Here is a 21,039-nt window from a genome sequence, read left to right on the forward strand (position 1 = left end):
AAAAATTACAATCAAGTTTTGTTAAGAATAAGATAGTCACTGTTCTTTTAATGTAAAATTTATCTAAATATTACTAAGAAATTACTTGCCATCAATTACTTGATAGCTATGTTTTTAGGCCTTTATACATTCATTAATTTCCACTTTGTACTTTCTTATTTTGAGGTCAGTGACTTTTCCTTTTTCAGATCTCAGTTTTTGGCACGATATCTATATTAACAAAAGTGGAAAACATATCCAGGAAACAGTTATCCTTTTCTGTTTGGTTATTTCCTATTAGGCGGCCATAATATAGTTCCTTTTTTCACCACCTTCCTCTGTTTTTATCCTATTTACTTTAAGATTACAGCTCTTTACAGGAAATCAAAAGAAAATGAATTAAAAAGGTGAAAGACAGGAAAAGTAAAGACAGAAAGCATGCTGAGGATTGTAGTTTTTGAGTATAAAATTATGCGGCGTGTTGGAAAAAGAGGTAGAGGGAATTATCAGAGGCACATCAGATGAACATTTGAGAGTCACTTAAAATTAGTCTAAGGAGTATGCAAACCAACCTCATGTCTCAAAACATCCAAGTGTAAACTTGCCAAATTTTTAATGGAACGGTCTTGTATTTGAGCTTTTTGTTTGGGACATAAGAACTTTCTATAAAGTGACTTGCACTTGCATAACCTTGCTTATTCAATAAGCTTGATTTATTCACTCTTGTACTAATCTGCTTCTTGAAAGTAAGATCATATACCTTTCTAAATGGCATTTTAGTTTAAGCTACCAGAAACTGAAATATTCAGTCAACGCAGCCATGGACAGGCCACAAACCCTGCCTTTTGGTGATGGTAGTAGGATAAGAAGGATCTGAATATATCTTTCCTGTTCCAGGAAGAATTAACAGAAAACAACAGACATCTGGCCTTGAAAAATACTACAAGAACTAAAAGAAAATTTAAAATTGCCTTAAAGACCTAGAGGAATAGTGTAGCTCTGGAAAGAATTTAGAACTGGAATCAGAGGAAATTAAACTTCTTTAGATTCTTTATCAACGTGCATGAAGATAGAATTTTCCCTTGGAAATCAAGAGCAGAAAGTCATAATTAAATAGTTCTACAGATAACAATTATTTATGGAGTATCTACTGTGTCCAAATACTATGCTAAATGTGGGTAATACAACTTTGATAAGAAAGTTCCAGAGGAATGGCTGCCATAAGAAAATAAATGGAAAGCTACTCAGTAAGCAATTGTAGAAATAAAATTCTATATAGCAGGATTTCTGCTTCTGGCTAACATGAAGAGAGGGAATGGATTTGTCCTCCCATCTGAAACAAATAAAAAATAGACAAAATATATGAACCAATAGTTTTCAAGATACTAGACCTAAGGCAACCAAGGGTGAAATGGGAAACAAACGAGGTGAGCCTTATGTTTGCCACAGTTTACCCCTTAAAAGAGCTTCCAGGCTTCAGGATAGGAAGGGTAAACTGAGATAGAGCCTAACAGACTCTGTAAGTGGAGTAGACAAAGCTGAGTCTGGAGAGGCCAAGGAAGCTAGAGTTTGCAGCACAGAACACTGAAGAAGAGAGAGGTATACAAAAAGAGAAATCTGGATATCTGCAGAGGGTCCTCCTTGAGTATTCAACTGAACAATGCATGTGTGAGGGTTAGTCATACGAAGACCATCTGCTTGGTCATACCAGTCTGACTGAATAACCTCATGATTCACTGGTCATTGGGTAAAGTATATTGAAGGGTCTTGCCTCAGTTGTTGGCTCCAGTCCTGCTTAATAAATCTTAAAATCAAGACCCCCCCCGCAAGATCAAACTGTTCCCAAGTAACTTAACTGCATCCCAGAACAAAATAAGAATATTTCTAGAAATACAAAAATATTTAGCACCCCGAAATGTTAAATTCACATGTGTGGCATCTACTCAAAAATTACTAGGTATGAAAAAAGCACCAAAAATGACCCATAATGAGCATAAAAATCAATCAGTTGAAACTCACCCAGACAGACAATGACATTTAAAGTTATTATCATTGTATAACATACATTCAAAGAGTTAAGACATAATGAAAATAAATGAAAACGACCCACATAAAAATTCTACAAATTCAAATGTCAGTATTCATAAAAAAAGTTTTATTGTAACACAGCCATGCCTCTTTGTTTACCTATTGACTATAGCTGTCTTAGGACTATAATGATGGAGTTGAGGGGTTGCTAGAGAAACCATATGTGCCGCTCTCCTTGCTTTGTACTGCTGCTCAGTGTGATGATATTGTATATAATTTGGCAGCATGTTGAGTGCCCTGTGTGTTGCTGTACTGTGATATTTCATTCTAGTTTTTAAAATTACCATTGTATGCCCATCATCTAAAGACAAGAAAGGAAGAGAAAAGTGGACTTTGGATGTCCTGCTTTTAAGGAAGGCACAATGGACTGTGGATCACTTTGTGTTCTAATTAGATGTCACAGTGCTGTGTTTATTATGCCATGAGACTATACAGTCTTAAAAATATACAAAACAGGTCGACATTAGCAGACTAAGCATGCATCACAAAATTCCTAATTCACAGGAAAGTAACATTTATAAAAATTAGAAATGGGAAACAAATGGAATGGAAATAACACAAAATGGAATAACACAGCAGAATTTCTTCATAAAACTAAAAAGTGAAAACAAGGCTGAATCTAAAGTAAGTTTCTGAGTGGCTCATTTATTAGCTAAGCAAAGAAAGTCACTCACATATCGTGAGTTAATTAAATCATGTTTGATTGCAACAGTGGAAGAAATGTGTTCAGAGAGCATAAACTAATATCAGATGATTAGCGTTTTGATGAGAACTGCTCAAAAAGTTGAGAAAAACGACAGCAATATCAATCGTCAACTGAAAACCAAGGTAGGTCATTTTGAGTAGTTTTCCCTGGCTCTTGATGGGTTGACATATGTTACTGATACTGCTCAACTGTTGGTTTTTTTGAGGAGTCGATACTGAGTTTGAAGTGACTTTAAAATTAGCTGCTATGAATAGTCTGTGTGGAACAACTGAAGGTGAGAATATTTTCAAAGAAGTTGAGAGATAAACTAGATGAATATAACCTGAAGTGTAATCTGCTAAGATGTATTATAACTGATGGTGGCAAAAATATCTGTAGAGCAGAAAAAACAAAAAGGTTTAGTTGGACAAATTTACAAAGTTTGTGAAAATGTAAGGTGTTTAAGGCCTATTGTTATTCACTGTATTATTCATTATTCATGGTTTTGGATATTAGCTTTTGCTGTAGACTTGATAATGTCTCAATTAATTCAACCTAAAATTGTAATGCAAAACAGCAATTATATGCCAACCTTATACTGTGGTAAAGTGATTTCAATGACTACTCACATTGTTTGAATTATAAGTAATGTTAAGCTGTTTTATACACTTTCCATGTCAAAAAGTTAAACTAAAAAGTGAGGTCACCATTGTCCATGTAATGATACCCTAGCTCTACCTAATCATTTCACTGGGCTCTAGGAATTAATAAAGGAAATTTTTATTTCTTGGGGCAATGTAACTGTAGTTCTGATGAGAATTCTTGGAACTAACATTGTGTGTGTCGGTATATCAAGTGTACACTGTGGCATCAATCACACACTTTCATGTGGACAAAAGTGAGGTAAGACTTCTGGTTGATGAAAAGGGGTTGCTAAAATATACAGAAATAATACTTTGTAACTTTGTGAAATTCAGTCTCCCAAAGAATTTTAAATGGCTTTATACCTTTAATAAAACTACATACTACACAGAAAATAGTCTGTTGACAGATGTACTGGCAGTAAGCCATTACCTTGGGCTGAAATAATACCAGTTAAATTGGTTGTACTCAATCAACTATTTCAAGAATCATTTTGTCCTATAACCTTATTTCACTAACATGTTTTTCTCATGACTCTCAAAGTATCAGAACATCTAAAAATAGCCAGGAGTTTATATTTTTGGTGATTAGTAAGGGCTTCAGAATAAAATTTACTGTTATTAAAGGGCTAGTTTATAAACATTCACCCTAATACATTTGATAAAATAACATGTAACTGAAATTACATGATGAAGAAACTGAGATGGAAATATCTTAAGTTGATATGATAGGATATATGACCCCAAATTATTGTTTACTGATTCATCTCTAGTGTGGTGTGTCTTTGTGATAAAAGAAATAGTGGACAAATAGGATTAGTAAATAATCTTCCTTCGATAGAAAGAGAATCCATTCAAGTTAGACATGAATCTACCTATATATGGCAAAGCAAGGGTTTATGTGAATTATATGCCAGTAGACACAGTCTTATTCTTGGAATCCTTCTTTGGTTGCTATGCTTTCCAAATTCTTCAACTTTAAATGTGCCATCAGTATTCCACCCATCTAGTGTTTAGCTACTACTTCTTATTTAATGAAAATGATTTGACTTGCCCAGAAGTTATCATGAGACCAACATTTACTAACAGAAACAGGAAATTTTCAAATGATTCAAATAGTATTAGTCAAAGGCTTATAAGGAATCACACTGACAAATATTCCCATTAATTTTTCTTGATGAGAGACAACATTATGTATTAGAAAAGACTAATGGGTATTCGGAGGGTAATGTTCGTCGTTAGTACTAATTTGTTCTTTTCATTTAAGTAAATACTAAAAGAGATGTCTCACGTATCAAGTATAGCTTACAGTAAGAATACTATTTCACTGGATTCTTAAAAGATCTGAATGATGATAGGTAGTAAGAGAAAAACATGCACACAGCAAAGGAAAAAAAACCAAGTTTTGTAGAATGGGGATTCAAAGGGAATTATAGGGATTGATACTTCTGCCAAAAGTAGTGAACCATTGAATTTCTGAACACAGATGTTGTTATTTATCTCATTCTATTGTGCTATGGAAGATTAATGCTATGCTCATTAGTTAACTATTAAGTGAAATTTTATCCATCATTTTCTTCCCACTTATACAAGTAAAATCCAGCTCCTCAGCCTTACTTTAAAATTTAAATACTATCTAGTGAAATTTAGAGTCTTGTTTTCAAAATTATCAAAAAAAATTTCAGGAAGAGATGAAGATGATGCCCCCTTTCCTCTTGAGCTCTTTCTACATCATAAAATTAGTTTTCCAAACCAATACAGAAGCATGTGAATATTCATAATTGTAACCAACTTGTTTTATTCTCTAGTAATATAAATCTATCCTTATATGTATATATTGAACAAAGAAGTCTTGCAAAAGTTACAAAAATTAGAATAGTGGCCATGTCCTGTGGAAATAGCTTCCAAAAGAAAATACAGTTTTGAAGAGCTGTTTCAGTTGACAATTTGTTGCTCTGGTAGCAATGCTGTAATCAACATTTCAGTATTTCTAACCAACAAAAAAATACTTTTAAGATTTTTCTGTCATTCAGAGGTGCATCATTGACTTTCCTTTTCTCCCACATGAATGATAAGGAAAAAGGAAAGTCTATAATTCTTGCAGAGTTCTTATTTTAAGAGATCAAAAACTTTACCTCACTTAAAAGTGGGAAATCTTGTTTTGCATTCCTTTTCTCAATTATAGTTGAAATCCTGCTTGTAATATACAGGTTAATTTTATTAAAATAATTGGAAGAAAACTAATGAATTACTCTTCATCTCTTCCACACTACTCTACTCCCCATAAATATTTAAGTGTCACTTTGACGTACATTATGCTGGTCATTCTGTCATTGATTTTGAATATGGTTCATAAACATGAATTTTATTTATACGTATTGTGACCAGTCATGATCACACATATCTCTTTAACTTGATCTGTATAACAACTAGCACAGAATCATTTCCAGATGCATATGAATTTAACATGTTACATATTATGCTAAATAAGATTTTATTTTCTGGGGGGAAGGAAAAACTAAACTTCATTCTTTCATTAAAACTTCTAAGTTACGTGTGTGTGTTTTCATTTTGTTACTTTTGCTTATCTTACTATTTAATTCTGAGCTCTTTTCTCTAACTCACTCTTGGTATCTTCTTTAGTCCTCTGGTTATCCTATTACATGTCCTAAATCTCCTTTATTTTTGGTTAAAAATGTCCAGAACTGAAAGGCTTCTTTATATCTTTCACTGAGAGCTTCCTGTTAGCCCTGAGACATATCTGGTCTCCTTAATGATGTGGGTCATCTCAGCATAGCTCACATATATGCACAAACACATGTGTGTACATGCATGCATGCATACCATATACATACACCATTTAAAAATAAAAGCAGGGACTTTCCTGGTGGCACAGTGGTTAAGAATCTGCTGGCCAATTCAGGGGACATGGGTTCAAACCCTGATCCGGGAAGATCCCACATGCTGTGGAGCAACTAAGCCCCTGAGCCATGACTACTGAGCCTGAGCTCTGGAGCTCGCACCCCACAGCTACTGAAGGCCGCGAGCCTAAAGCCCATGCTCCGCAATAAGAGAAGGCACCGAAATTAGAAGCCCACGCACCCCAATGAAGAGTAGCCCCCGCTCTCCACAACCAGAGAAAGCCCGCGCACAGCAACGAAGACCCAACGCAGCCAAAAATAAATAAATTAATTAATTAAAAATAAAAGCAATATACGTACTCCTTGAAGTTGTGCTGTATCTATGGCTAATATTGTTGTCAAGGCTCCTGTGCTGTTTTCCTTACCATCAAACCAGGAGATATCCTAGAGAAAAAAGGGAATTAACATATGGTCATCAAAAAGATCCTTTTCTGACTTGCGATTTTGCTACATTAACTTAGAAGCCATTTCCCTGCCTCCTTACTCACAGGCACTTAATTCTTGTAAAAACTATGGATCAAATAACTTTTGTTTCTTACTTCACAAAGATCTATATTTAGATACAAACTGAAGAACTTAAGCCCAACAGCTTGGACTCATTACCATGCTGCAATATTGTATAATAATCAATGTTTAAAATGGTCATTTCGAACCACAAAATAATTTGTAATTTTACTCCACAAGTAATTTGTGGAGAGCAGATTTTACCTAAAAAGTAAAGTAATGCACAACACAGTTTAGAAATATTTCCAAACCTTTCTGTCTAAACATATAAATGATAAAAAATAAGTCTGTCTCCTTCTCTTCAGGACCCAGATAGGTGAGATTTTCCCTGACACTTCATATTCCCCCTTAGATCTTATAAGTACTGGGCCTTGTGGGAAGCTAAAGATGCAGAAAGGCTGCTGTAAAAACCCTGCAGCCACAAAGCATGCAATTTGAAGGAGACAGGTCAAAAATACAAGCAATAAAAGCCTAATGTTATAACCAATTTCATTTTCAACAGCAAATAGAGATAGCACTTCTTAGCACCTCTCAACTTGAGGAATGCTGATTTCCTTTTATTAGTTATTGACTGTTTCCTCCCATGCACTCAAACTAGTTATATCTCTTGTGGATTAAACTACATGCAGACTGTCTCCAAAAAAATGACTGATTTTTAGTGAGTGAAGAGCAAAAGGACTGTTGGCTTACTACAACCCAGCCAGGGCCCTGATGCCCAGGTTACACATTTTTGCCAACTAAGGAAACAAAAGCAAGAGAGATAGAAGGCTGTGCATTAGTCATGCAGTTGTGTGAGAAGGAAGCCCCTGTGGAGGAATACGGCAGCGGCCAGGGGAATTACAACCCTGGCATGACATCACTACTCTTTAAATCCCTGGATTGGAAAGATGTCCCAAAGAGTTTAGGGTCCTAGACACCTGAAGGGCATCTTATAGAGATCATGATATGCACTACACAGTAGCCACTTTGAGAATACAACCCGAGTCAAGAGCCTAACATACCATGAACACACATCAGCAATGACAGTAACTACAGCACTCTTGATCTAGAAGACATTACCTGTTTTTTATTGTATACTAAAATATATATATATATTTTACATTGCATAATTCTTTCTATATTTCAACATGACATGGAATACACAAAGAATTTCTAGATACAATATAAAGTAAAAATGTAGAAAAAGAATTTATCACTTACTATTACATTCCTGATTCTATAGTATAGTAATTGCTATAATACGCAAGGCAAAGGATACATATATGACTAGTCTTAGTCTTTCTCTGATGTTCAGTCAGCAAGATATCCAAAACTGCTTTTCAACAAGTCAGCAATTATGCACTCTAGAGATTGTTTTCCACCATAGGCATTATATGCTAAAACACTTAGCAGAGGGGCTTCCCTGGTGGCGCAGTGGTTGAGAGCCCGCCTGCTGATGCAGGGGACACGGGTTCGTGCCCCGGTCCGGGAAGATCCCACATACCGAGAAAAAAAAAAAAAAAAAAAAAAAAAAAAACACTTAGCAGAGTTTCTGGAGCACAGCTGGTATTGAGTTAAAATTAGCTTGCTTCTTCTCTTCCTGATGGTAAAATGATTATAAGCTAGGCTAGCAGGTTTTCTGATACTAGTAAATCCATTTTTTTCCTGCCAATAATTCTATTAGAAATAAAAAATTACAGTAGCACTATCATAAGTGCGTGGTATGTCTTTTCTCATTTAATCATCACAACTCTATGAGATGGATACTATGACTATCCATATTTTATATATGAGGAAACAGAGGTACTGAGAGATTAAGTAACTTGCCCAAGGCCACATAGCTGGAAAGAACTGAGGCCAGGATTTAAACCTAGGCAACCAGATGCCAGAGTTTTTAATCAACTATCCTGTTCTGCCTCCCATCTAACTGAAACGTTACAGCTGAGTTTCCTGACATGTTTTTCCTGCTTCAGGATTTGTTACCTCAAATCCTTTTGGAAGTAGCTTTTTGAGATTCCTTAGTGATCTCCACTAATGCCATCATCTTATGATTTAGTGACCCTCCACAGAAGCCCTAGCCAATCCAATTTAGAGAGAAATAGGCAAAAAAAAACTTCATATCTTTTAAAAAACCTAATAGATTTATAGGTCAATATTTATCATTAAGAAATATAAATTTAGCTTTAAACACAATAAGCAATGGATTATTTATAACCATTGAAGTCAGCAACAATTAGAACATTCTTTTCAACTGGAGGGATCTCAAGTCATCAAATAAAATAGAGATTTTATACCTACAAAAAGACCACACCTGATTCCATAAATACCTCTATTTCAACTGAGGTTTCAAAATGGTTATTAAAAGCACTGCAAGTTTCAGCATGATTTCTAAGACTTAAAATATCTTATCTTAGGGAAAAAAAAAACCAAACAGGTAATAGGAGTTAGGGCGAAACTGTACATTAGGAACTTCCCTTACTACAGAGAAAAGTGAAATTCGTTAAGACATTTATTGAGAAAAGGCCAAATACATTACTCTTTTCTTTCAATTTAAGAAAGCAAATAAGCAAAAAGAGTGTTAAAGAATGAAGAGGGAAAACAAATGGTAAGCTGAAAGGGGCTCAGGTGAATTTATGGGAGAATTTAATAACATCTGCTGAATAGCACAGAGTTTCTGTCTGTTTGTCTTTCTATGTGTTTTGAAGAAGAGTTTATGGTTTACAGATTGCTGTATTCTTATGGGCAGAAGCTACTTAATCCAAGAATGTTACTGTCCTACTGTTCACGTGGCTAATGCTAGGCAAAGGAGTAAGATCCAGTATCAGCCATCAGGATATCTGATTAACAATATTCACTGGTTTAACTGGCTTGTGGCATTGGGACTCCTCCACCAAAAGCATCCTGTAATCCTCTAGAAAGAAAGTTCAAAGTAATGATTGGAAAAGTTAAAGTTTATACTCTTTTATTTAAGACATTCAGGAAACATTTTCAAAAGTTCCTGAAAATTGAAAATAAATGTCCTTGAATGTGTAAAAACATAAATACACAAAAAACAAAAATGACCAAAATTGTTGTGTGAAACATAGTATTAGTTAATTAAAATCCCACCTAATTTCATCAAAGATTTGAGGTAAAGACATAAATTGTTCATAAAACCCCCCCAAAAGTACAAGCTTAATGTGAGTGAGACAAGATGTGCAGTCATTAAATCATTTTATGACCCTTCAAGTAGATTTTTGTTTTTCTGGATTAAGGAGTGTCGGCAGTTGTCTCTGACAGGACCTTTTTGAGAGAAGCAGTTAGGCACCAACTGCTTCAGAGCATTAAGTTGCTATGGGAAACGTCCCACTCGCTTCATTTTATATCTTGCTGTCCTCTAAGAGCACATAAAGGCGGAGTTTTGTTTACTCAGCAGTCCTTTGAGCACTACTGCTGAAAGTCACAAGACGTAAAAACTGGTTTTGACAACTCGGCTGGAGTGACAGTAACTCTACTTTTGAAAAGAAATGACCCTGGCAGGAAGCTATTTGCCCCTACACGGTGAGCTCTGGTGACAGAAAGTGTGGCAAAGGGCTTCAAATGATTACTGGCTTTCAGGGTAACCCAATATACCTTGGCCTTCTGAAAGAATTTTAGAGGTGCCAGTCTGAGACATTCCTGCCATTTGCCCCCAAGACTCACTTTTCAAGATTACTATTTGATACACCTAGTTTTAGTTATTTCACAGGTGTGAATGATCAGCTGTGGCAAGCCAACCTGCCAGCTAGACTGATGTTATCTGAATTCAGAGAATGGCTGCCTTAAGAAGTCAGCAATGAAAAAACTTAAACTGTGCAGATGGATGAGAACTATAGAAATTAACTCTTTTTAAACATGTTTCCCAAGATACTGTAGTTCTTAACACGCCTTTTCAGTTTTAATTTAGCCTCCATTCTGATTCTAGAACAACTACATTAAAAGAGATTTATCAAGATAAATGCAAGGAACAGGGAGTGGGCTCTAAACCTTGTTTTCTATAAACTGCATTTTTGAACATAACAATTTTGGACTTGCTTCTGTTAGAAAATACAGTACAAGAATTCTAATACAGTTGCTGCTTGGTACACAAAAAAGGATGCTTTTAAATGATCAAAGGAAAGCTTATGTCAAGAAATTGATGTGAAGAAAAACTAAAAGCTAGACTATTTTAAAACACATTTAAAATAAAATAAGAAAAAAGCCCAACTAAACAATGACCTGATATAACATGGCTTTAAATGCCAAGTGTCTTAATCTCATGGTTAAAATTTCCCCTGCTCTGCCATAAAATAATCCCTGGAAAAGAAACAAACAAACAAAAATCTGCATTTATTTTGAACTGTCTTATCTATTTCTTTGAAACATTTAGTTACTATATTTACATATTTGTATTTTATTTAGTTATTATATTTAGTTACCTTTTTTAACTCAAATAGGATGACATAAAACAGTAATCACGTACATATTTGTTTAATTCATTAAAAGTTTACTTGAATGAAATAACTGACAAAGCAAATAATATCCAAAATTAAAAATATCATGGAATAAATTTCTGCATCATGCTTTAATGTGGTTTTATCATCATTTTCAAACATCTGAAAAGGAATAGATTTTTTAAATCAGGTGATTAGAGGAGAATATATTATAAAAGAAGGAGAAAAAACTAAAATGTCTATTCATCAGGATTTTAAAAATGAATTTCAACATAGTAATTTCCACACATTTCTGGGGAAAAGATGCACCATTATTCTATCCTTTACATTCATTACATAAAAAAAAATTCACTACTTCAATAAAAAAAATAATTCACTCTTAATTCTCTCACTTAAGCTATGTAAATATAGGATCAGACAAATGAGTCCGCTATCTGCTATTAATATCACCACATATTTTCAAAGAAACTATTGAAATTAGTTTTCTGATTGAGTTATTATTTCTAATAACTTCTCATAACTCAGGTTTCTTGATATTCCTCTATTCAGAGTACTACCTGCAATATGAGACCTTTATAAATTTCTCCAGAAATTGTTCCTAAAATTAGTAGTGATACATATACTGGCATCTATGTTGACACAGTGTAGCAACAGTCCAGGAGACTGAAGACTTAAGGTGGCTCTAATAAGATCCATGAATTCATCAGCTCTCCTGGGTTCCCCAGCACAATCCCAAACTCTCATTATTTCCTCTCTCTGAGCTGGCTGGTAATAAAAAATGCCCATTGTTCAGACCAGTTGAAAGAAAGAGTGGTCGTATTTGTCTCTTTTATTACTTCAGTGCTTTGGAATGCTGATACAGCACTGGAGTCAGAATTAGAAAACAAAGCAATTTCTTTACTGATTGCCCAGTCAACAAGGTCCAGCCAAACACTTCACAATAGAGGCTGGCTTATCCCCTGAGAACATTAGTTAACCTTTCTATCATGGATTCCACACTAGGGGTGACCTACTACACGTCCCAATTTTCCCCTTGCTGGGTCAAAGTATACCAAGTCTGTTCTCTCAGGTTACACTTTGTTTAAAATTGTTAAAAATATTAGCAAATAAATTTTACTTACAGTTACAATTTTTGCAAAGATGATGGAAAATACTGGATGAACAGTTCCATTTAGAACAGAAGCCAATGTCCCCAGAACCACAGAAGGCCATTCAGACTTGTTTAATTAAAAAATTTTTTAAAGAGAAACTTCAGGAAGACTTGTCTATAAATAAAATACCTTGGTTATAACCCCAGTTTGAGAGCATAATGGAACCTAGAGAAGTTAGCCAATCTCGAATAAATCTATAATGTAAAATGTCAAATAGGTAACAGAATAGAAAGTAGAATTTTTCTTAGAAAAATTTTACTGCCCATATTACTGATAAAGATCTCAAAACATAAAATAATTTTTACACAAAAGTGACTATTTGTGCAACTTATCACCTTTTCGCATTTCACTCAGTCACTATCATTAAAAAAGTACAAATTAACCCACATGTTCTGAGAGCTAAGACTCACAGAAGAAATGACAGGCATATTTTCCTGTACACTTGTTAAACTGGATTGCATATCATGCTCTAGCATAGGACAAAATCTAGATAGGAACTAAGCAGAGACAAAGATAAAAGTTTTTCTAGCATTTTAAGCTTGAAAATTTTCTAGCTTTGTAACTTATTTATGGAAATATTTTTCTAATATCTTGGTGAAAAGCTTGTTTTGGGGTTCCTATTTGTAAGTTAAATGTTGCAATATCTGAACATATTATTTACAATCACCAAGCCTCAGTTTCCTCATCTTTCTGAGGAAGGTATCAGTTCCTATCTTACAGGATTTAAAATAAAAATTTTATTTTATATTGGAGGATAGTTGATTTACAATGTTGTGTTAGTTTCAGGTGTACAGCAAAGTGATTCAGTTATGCATATAACCATTCTTTTTCAGATTCTTTTCCCATATAGGTCATTACAGAATATTGAGTAGAGTTCCCTGTGCTATACAGTAGGTCCTTGTTGATTATCTATTTTATGTATAGCAGTGAGTATATGAGTATATGATCCCAAACTCCTAATTTATCCCTCACCGCCCACCTTTCCCCTTTGGTAACTGTAAGTTTGTGAGTCTGTTTCTGTTTCGTAAATAAGTTCATTTGTATCATTCTTTTAGATTCCACATATAAGTGATATCATATGATATTTGTCTTTCTCTGTCTGATTTACTTCACTTAGTAAAATAATCTCTAGGTACATCCATGTTGCTGCAAATGGCATTATTTCATTCCTTTTTATGGCTGAGTAGAGGATTGTTTTTATTTTATTTTATTAAATTTATTTATTTAATTTTGGCTGCATTGGGTCTTCGTTGCTGCGCATGGGCTTTCTCTAGTTGTGGTGAGTGGGGGCTACTCTTCATTGCGGTGCGTGGGCTTCTCATTGCTGTGGCTTCTCTCATTGCAGAGCAACGGCTCTAGGTGCGTGGGCTTCAGTGATTGTGGCTCGTGGGCTCTAGAGCACAGGCTCAGTAGTTGTGGTGCATGGGCTTAGTTGCTCCACAGCGTGTGGGATCTTCCCTGACCAGGGTTTGAACCTGTGTCCCCTGCATTGGCAGGTGGTTTCTTAACCACTGAGCCACCAGGGAAGCCTGAGGATTGTTTTTAGAATTAAGCTTAACTCAGTATTTGCAAACAGTAAGTACCCAATAAATGTTAGCTGTTGCTGATGTTATTATAAAAGGAAGGATAATATTATGCAAAATCCCAGATCTTATACAGAGAAAGAACACTGCAAGTAGCTCTGGTATCTGCCAGTCTTTCCTGGGATCCATGGAGGGTGCTATGGGGAGGTAGTGGTCACAATAATCAGAGGATAAATAACACAATGGTGAATTCCCCTTACTCTTGTCTGGAATATGTAGAGGATTTATTTCAGAAACTTAAAAAATCTTATGAACAATTTTGTAGTGAGTAATTATTTTGAATAGGCAAGTAGACAGCGAACTACTAGGCATTTCATGTGTTAAAACTTCCTCACGGCATTCACTCTTGAAGTAATGGCGTTTATGAACCTAATAACCAGAGAAAGACGTCAGGAAAGACTATAAAATAGTTTATAATTCTTGCTTTAATTTTAGTCTGGCAACTATAATAGAAACTCCATTGTTTGAACAAAAGAACTTTTAAAATTCTAAAGCCTTTAAAGTCTATTTTCAGGATTGGCTAAACCTGGGGTTACTTAATAATTTGATTACCTATTATCTTTCTTTCTGAAGTTTTCTGAAGATTAACATCATAAAGAGCCTTATTTTTCAGTTAGGTCACTGTCCAACAAAATATACAGAAATTTTAAAAGTTCCATTCCAACTCTTTGTGAAGCACTAAACACAGATTTTCTTTTTTGTCAAATTCTTTATAAAATTACCTCATTTTGTAAGGAAACTAAGGCTTAGCATGTCCTAGGAACAACACCAGTAAATTACAGAGCCAGTAAATGTAGGAGGGCTGTCCTGCTCCTACAGAATAATCTACCCTTTTGCCTCTAAAAATATAAAACAGATGGAAAAAAATGGGTATTACTTAAATAAAGTTATAAGATAGAAAAGAATAAAATGAAATAGGATCAAAACAAAATGAAAATTTTTAGTAAAATCATGAAGGACTCTGTGCTACCTAACTGTGTTACAGGTTATAGCATGTTTTAACAGAATTTGATATAAAAATATATGAAATTAGAGGCATTTTGTAAAGAGATATGAAAACATTTAAAAAAGCTAAACAAATCTCTTAAAGATTTAAAAATTTAATCTGATATATTTTAGAGCTTTATTGCATTATAATTTTCATGCAATAAGCTGCACATATTTAAAATGTACAATTTGAAAAGTTTAGACATAACTACACACCCATGAAACCTTCACCACAGTCAACATAATGAACATATCCATTACCCCTGTAAGTTTTCTCCTGCTTTTGTATTCCGTTTCTTCCATACCGCTCAGCTGCCAGTGCTCTTCCACTAAAACCACTCATGTGTTTTCTGTCACTATAGATTGTTTTGCAATTTCTAGAGTTTTCTTTTAATAAATGGAATCACATAGTATGTGCTCTTTTCGTCTGGATTCTTTTGCTCAACATAATTACTTTGAGATTTATTCATTCTGTTGCATGAATTAATATTTCATTCATTTTCATTGCTGAGTAGTATTCCATTGTATGGATATACCCAAATTTATCTGTTGACATAAGTTTGGGTCATTCCAAGTTTGGGGCTATTACAAATAAAGCTACTATAAATACCCACATACAAGACTTTGTGTGAACATATGCTTTCATTTCTCTTGGGTAAAAACCTAGAAAAGGAGTGGCTGGATCATAGTAGGTATATGTTTAACTTTTTAAGAAACTGCTAAATGATTTTCTGAAGTGGGATTACTAATTTTTTATTCCCACCAACAAAATGTGGAGTTCTAGATGCTCCACATCATCACCAATACTTGGTACAGTCTTTTTAGATATAATCATTCTAACAGGTGTATCATGACATCTCGGTTATGATTTAATTTGCATTTCTCTAATGCCTAATGATTTTAGGCATTTTTTTGTGTGCTCATTTCCCATATGCATATCTTCTTTGGCAAAATGTCTATTAAAATCTTCTGCCCATTTTTCAATTGGGTTATTGGTATTTTTATTACTGTGCTTTGGGAGTTCTTTGTATATTCTGGACACAGTCCTTTATCACATATGTGACACAAATATTTTCTTCCAGTTTATGGCCTATGTTTTCATTTCTTAAAAAGTTTTACAGGGAATTCCCTGGCGGTCCAGTGGTTAAGACTCAGCGCTTTCACAGCTGGAGTCCAGGTTCGATCCCTGGTCAGGGAACTAAGATCCATGTGGTGCAGCCAAAAAAAAGAAGTTTTACAAATAGCAATTTTATGGATTTTGGTGAAGTCTAATTTATCAATTTTTTTCTTTTATGAATTGTGTTTTTGGTGTTTATAGCTAGGAAATCTTTGCTTAATTCAAAGTAATGAAGATTTTCTACTGTATTTTCTTATGAAAAGTTTCTAACTTTAGGTTTTTCAGTAAGGTCTGTATTCCATTTATAGTTAATTTTCATCTGTGCTTTGAGGTATGGATTGAGGATGAGTCTTTTGAATAGATATGTAATTCTTTCAGCATCATTTCTTAAAAAGACTATACATTCTCTATTGAACTGCCTTTGCCACTTTCGTCTAAACAGTTGACCATATGTGTGTGGGTCTATTTCTTGACACTCTATTCTGCTCTATTGATCTATTTGTCTATTTTTGTTCCAATAGCACATTATTTTGATTACTATAGCTTTGTATTAAAAATTGGAATTAGGAATTATAAATCCTACAACTTTGTTCTTTTTAAAAGTTGTTTTACCCATTTTATCCTTTTGAATTTCCATCTAGAATCAGATTGTCAAATTCTGCAAAAAAGCCTGCTAAGATGTTTACTGGGATTGCCTTGAACCTATAGACCAATCTGGGGAGAACTGACATCTTAATAATATTGAATTTTTTAATTCACATACGTGGTATTTCTCTCTATTTAGGTCTGCTTCCATTTTTCTTAGTAATATTTTATATATTTCAGCGTGGGGGTCTTATAATCTTTATCAAATTTATCCCCAAGTATTTAATATTTTTGATACTACTGTACATGACACTGTTGAATTTCATTTTCCTACTTTTTGTTTTTAGATTATAGAATTAGAGTTGATTTTTATATATTGATCACATATTCTGATCAGTTGTCAGCCAAACTCAGTTATCAGTTGTAGTACCTTTTTTTGGTGTGACACCATAGTACCTTTTCTTGTGGATTCCACAGAATGATAATCATGTTGTAATTATGTTGTTTGTGAATAAAGACAGTTTTATATCTTTCTTTTCTATCTGTATGCCTTTTATTTTCTGGCCCTATCGCACAGGCTGGAACTTTCAGTTGAGTAGAAGTGGTGAAAGTGTACATACTTGCCTCATTCCTGATCTTTCACCATTTAGTATATTGTCAGCTGTAGATTTTTGGTTGATTCCCTCTATCAGGTTGAGGGAATTTCTTTAAATTCCTAGTTTCCTGAGAGTTATCAGGAATGGATGGTGCATTTTGCCAAATGAGCTTTCTGCTTTGATTGAGATGATTAGATAGTTTTTTCTTTTATATTTTTAGTAAGGGAAATTACATTAATTACTGAACTTTAAACCAAGCTTGCACTCCTTGGATAAACCCTACTTGGTGATGATGTATTATTCTTTTCATATATTGTTGGTTAGATTTGCTAAAATTTTGTTAACAATTTTTCCATCTGTTTTCATAAAGGATATTTGTCTATAATTTTCTTTTCTTGTAATAGCTCTAATTTTGATATCAGAGTAATATTGTGCTCAGAATGGAATCTTCTTCCTCTTCAATTTTCTACTTCATAGAATTCACAAGTAAAACCACCTGGGCCTTCAGTTTTCTTTATGAAAAAGGTTTTAACTTCAAATTCAATTTATTTTTAATTGATATAAGATTATTCCAGCTATTATTTTATTCTTGAGTAGGCTTTGGTAGTTTGTGTCCTTCAAAGAATTTGTCCATTTCATTGGAGTTGTAGGATTAGTTTCCATAAGATTACTTTATTATTCTTTTAACAGCTGTAGAATCTGTAGTGATATCACCATTCTCATTCTTAATATTGGTAATTTGTGTCTTCTCTCTTTTCATTTGCTCAGTCAGTCCAGAGCTTTTCAGTTTATTGATGTTCTCAAAGAAGCAGGTTTGGATTTCATTGATGTTTCTTCTTTATAATTATTTTCTTCCTTTTAGTTTCTTTTTTTTTTTTTTTTCTTGCAGTATGCGGGCCTCTCACTGTTGTGGCCTCTCCCGTTGCGGAGCACAGGCTCCGGATGTGCAGGCTCAGCGGCCATGGCTCACGGGCCCAGCCACTCCGCGGCATGTGGGATCTTCCCAGACCGGGACACGAATCCGTGTCGCCTGCATCGGCAGGCAGACTCTCAACCACTGCGCCACCAGGGAAGCCCCTTTCTAGTTTCTTAAAGGGGAAGTTTATTCATTTGAGATCTTTCTTTTTAATATAATATAGGTGATTAGTAGTATAAATTTCTTTCTCAGTACCACTTTAATCTTCATACCACATGTTTTGATTATGTTTGGTTTTTATTTTCATTCAGTTCAAAATACTTTTGAATTTCTCTTTTGATATCTTCTTTGATCGTGTATTATTTAGAAGTGAGTTATTTAGCTTCCAAATATTTCAAGATTTCCAAGGCCACTTTTATTCTTTTTTTTTTTGTTTGTTTTTTTTCACTTTTATTCTTGATTTCTGATTTAATTCTATTTTGGTCAGGTAATATACTTTGCATTACTTGAAATTTTTAAAGTTTGTTGAGACTTGTGTTATGATCTATCTTGGTAAATGTTTCAGGTACATTTGAAAAGAATGTGTATTTTTCTGTTGATAGGTGGATTCTTGCATAAATGTCTGTTAGTTGGTTGTCAGCTTGGTTGTTGTCAAGTTAGTTGACAGTGCTATTAAAGTCATCTATATCCCAGTTGAATTTTTATCTACCTATTCTATCAATATTTAAGAGAGGGTATTAAAATCTGTGAATATAATTGTGAATTTGTCTGTTTCTTTTTTCAGTTCTTGATAGGTGGATCCTTTTATAATTTTCAAATAACCTTCTTTATCCCGGGTAACTTTTTTGCTCTGGAATATACTTTGACTGCCACTAACATTACAGTCTACCTTCAAGTAATATAATAGTATATACCATTTAAGAACCTTGAATAGAACACTTCCATTTCCAGTCTTTTGGCTATTGTTTTTATACATTTTTGCCTTTACCCCACACTATAATGCTTTTTTTCTTTAAAGTAGATTATTTAAAAAACATTATTGATACTCTTCATTCCTTTGTATAGGTAGAACATTTTTTTTTTTTTTTTTTTTGCGGTATGTGGGCCTCTCACCGCTGCGGCCTCTCCCGCTGCGGAGCACAGGCTCCGGATGCGCAGGCTCAGCGGCCATGGCACACAGGCCCAGCCGCTCTGCGGCATGTGGTATCCTCCCAGACCGGGGCACGAACCCGTGTCTCCCGCATCGGCAGGCGGACTCTCAACCACTGCGCCACCAGGGAAGCCCCTAGATAGAACATTTTGATACTCTTCATTCCTTTGTATAGATTCAGATTTCCACCTGGTACCATTTTCTTTTGCCTAAAGGACTTCCTTTAACATTTCTTGTAGTTTGCACTACATCTACAGGTGATAAATTGTTTTAGCCTTCTTTTACGTAAAAATTCTGCATGTTGCCTTCATTTTTGAAAGGTATTTTTCTGCAGGTAGTATTCTAATTTGAGTTTTTTTCCTTTCATTACTTTAAAGATATTGCTCTATTGTCTTATGGTTTGCATTGTTTCTAATGAGAACTCTGTGATATTTCTTGTTTTTTCCTTTATACAAATTGTGATGATTTTCTCTGGATGCTTTATAATTTTTCTTATCACTGTTTTTAAGCAATTTGACTATGGTGTGCCTTGGCGTAGTGTTCCTTGTGTTTCTGGCGCTTGGAATCTATTGAGCTTCTTAGATCTGTGGGTTTTCAGTTTTCATCAAATTTGGAAAATTTTTTTCATTATTTGTTCAAATGATTTTTGGTTCCCTCTCTCCTTTGGGAACATATAAAATATAGTTATAATAATTGTTTAATGTTCCTACTATTTCTATCAAGTATGTCATTTCTGGGTCTATTTCTATTGAGTGATTTTTTTTCTTCATTTTGGGTACTATTTTCCTGCTGTTTTTCTTGCCTGGAGATTTTTGATTAGATGCCAGACATTGTAAATTTTACTCATTGGTTATTTTTGAATTCTTATACATATTATTGAACCTTGTTCTGGAACACATTTAAATTACTTGGAAACAGTTTGATACTTTTGAAATTTGCTGTTGGGCCTTGCTTGCTGGGCTCAGAGCTGAGTTTAGTCTGGGAATAATTTTCCTACGCTGAGTTAATACTTTTCTTAAGATTCAACTAAATTCCCCATGAATTTAGAGATTCCTCACTTTGGTTGGTTTAATAAGAACTATTCCTGGCCCTTTGTGAGCTCCAAGAATTATTCCTTCTTAAACTTTCCTTTGCCTTTGTCAGTTTTCTCAGTAAATGCACTAATTAGTACTCAGATGAAGAGTCAGGGAGAACCTCTGCAAAGGAGAACGCTCTCTCTCTGAGCAGCTCTCTTCCCTCTACTTCTTTGCTCTGAAGACTGCCTACTTTGGCCTCTTGTGCTCTGCCTAGGTTCCCATTCCAGCTCTTAGGCTTATAACTTGACAGTAACCTGGGTCAATGATAAGATTCATTTCATTTGTTTCCCTTTCCTCAGGGATCACTGTCTTGTTATGCCTGATGTCCAATGTTAGAAAACTGTTTCACATACTTTTTTCTAGTTTATTAGGTGTGTCAAGCGGGAAGGTAAATCTCGTCCCTGTTAACCTATCTTGGCTGGAAGTAGAAATCTCTAATTTCATCTGGTTTCCACAGCAATTGACGTAAATGATCTATTCTTCTTTTTGTAGTACTTTTCTTAGTTGGCTTCTATGATGCCACACAATCTTAGCTTTCTTTTTATTTTCCAGCCATTCTTTAGGTGTCCTGTTCTGGCTACTGCTTTTCTACCTGAATTTAAATTTTGCAGTATCCTGGGTCTCAATCTC

General features: G+C 34.5%; 1 protein-coding gene across 1 annotated transcript in view; it reads right to left on the bottom strand.

The window, feature by feature from the left end:
- The window catches only part of ABCB5 (ATP binding cassette subfamily B member 5), a 108,222-nt gene that overhangs the window by 30,722 nt on the left and 56,461 nt on the right, over positions 1 to 21,039 (bottom strand). Inside the window, 4 exon segments of the mRNA XM_065883968.1 lie at positions 6,615 to 6,698; positions 11,034 to 11,111; positions 11,306 to 11,410; positions 12,370 to 12,513. Coding sequence (XP_065740040.1) covers positions 6,615 to 6,698; positions 11,034 to 11,111; positions 11,306 to 11,410; positions 12,370 to 12,513 — 411 coding nt within the window.

Source organism: Phocoena phocoena, chromosome 9, assembly GCF_963924675.1.
Source record: "Phocoena phocoena chromosome 9, mPhoPho1.1, whole genome shotgun sequence".
In the NCBI taxonomy this organism is placed as follows: Eukaryota; Metazoa; Chordata; class Mammalia; order Artiodactyla; family Phocoenidae; genus Phocoena; species Phocoena phocoena.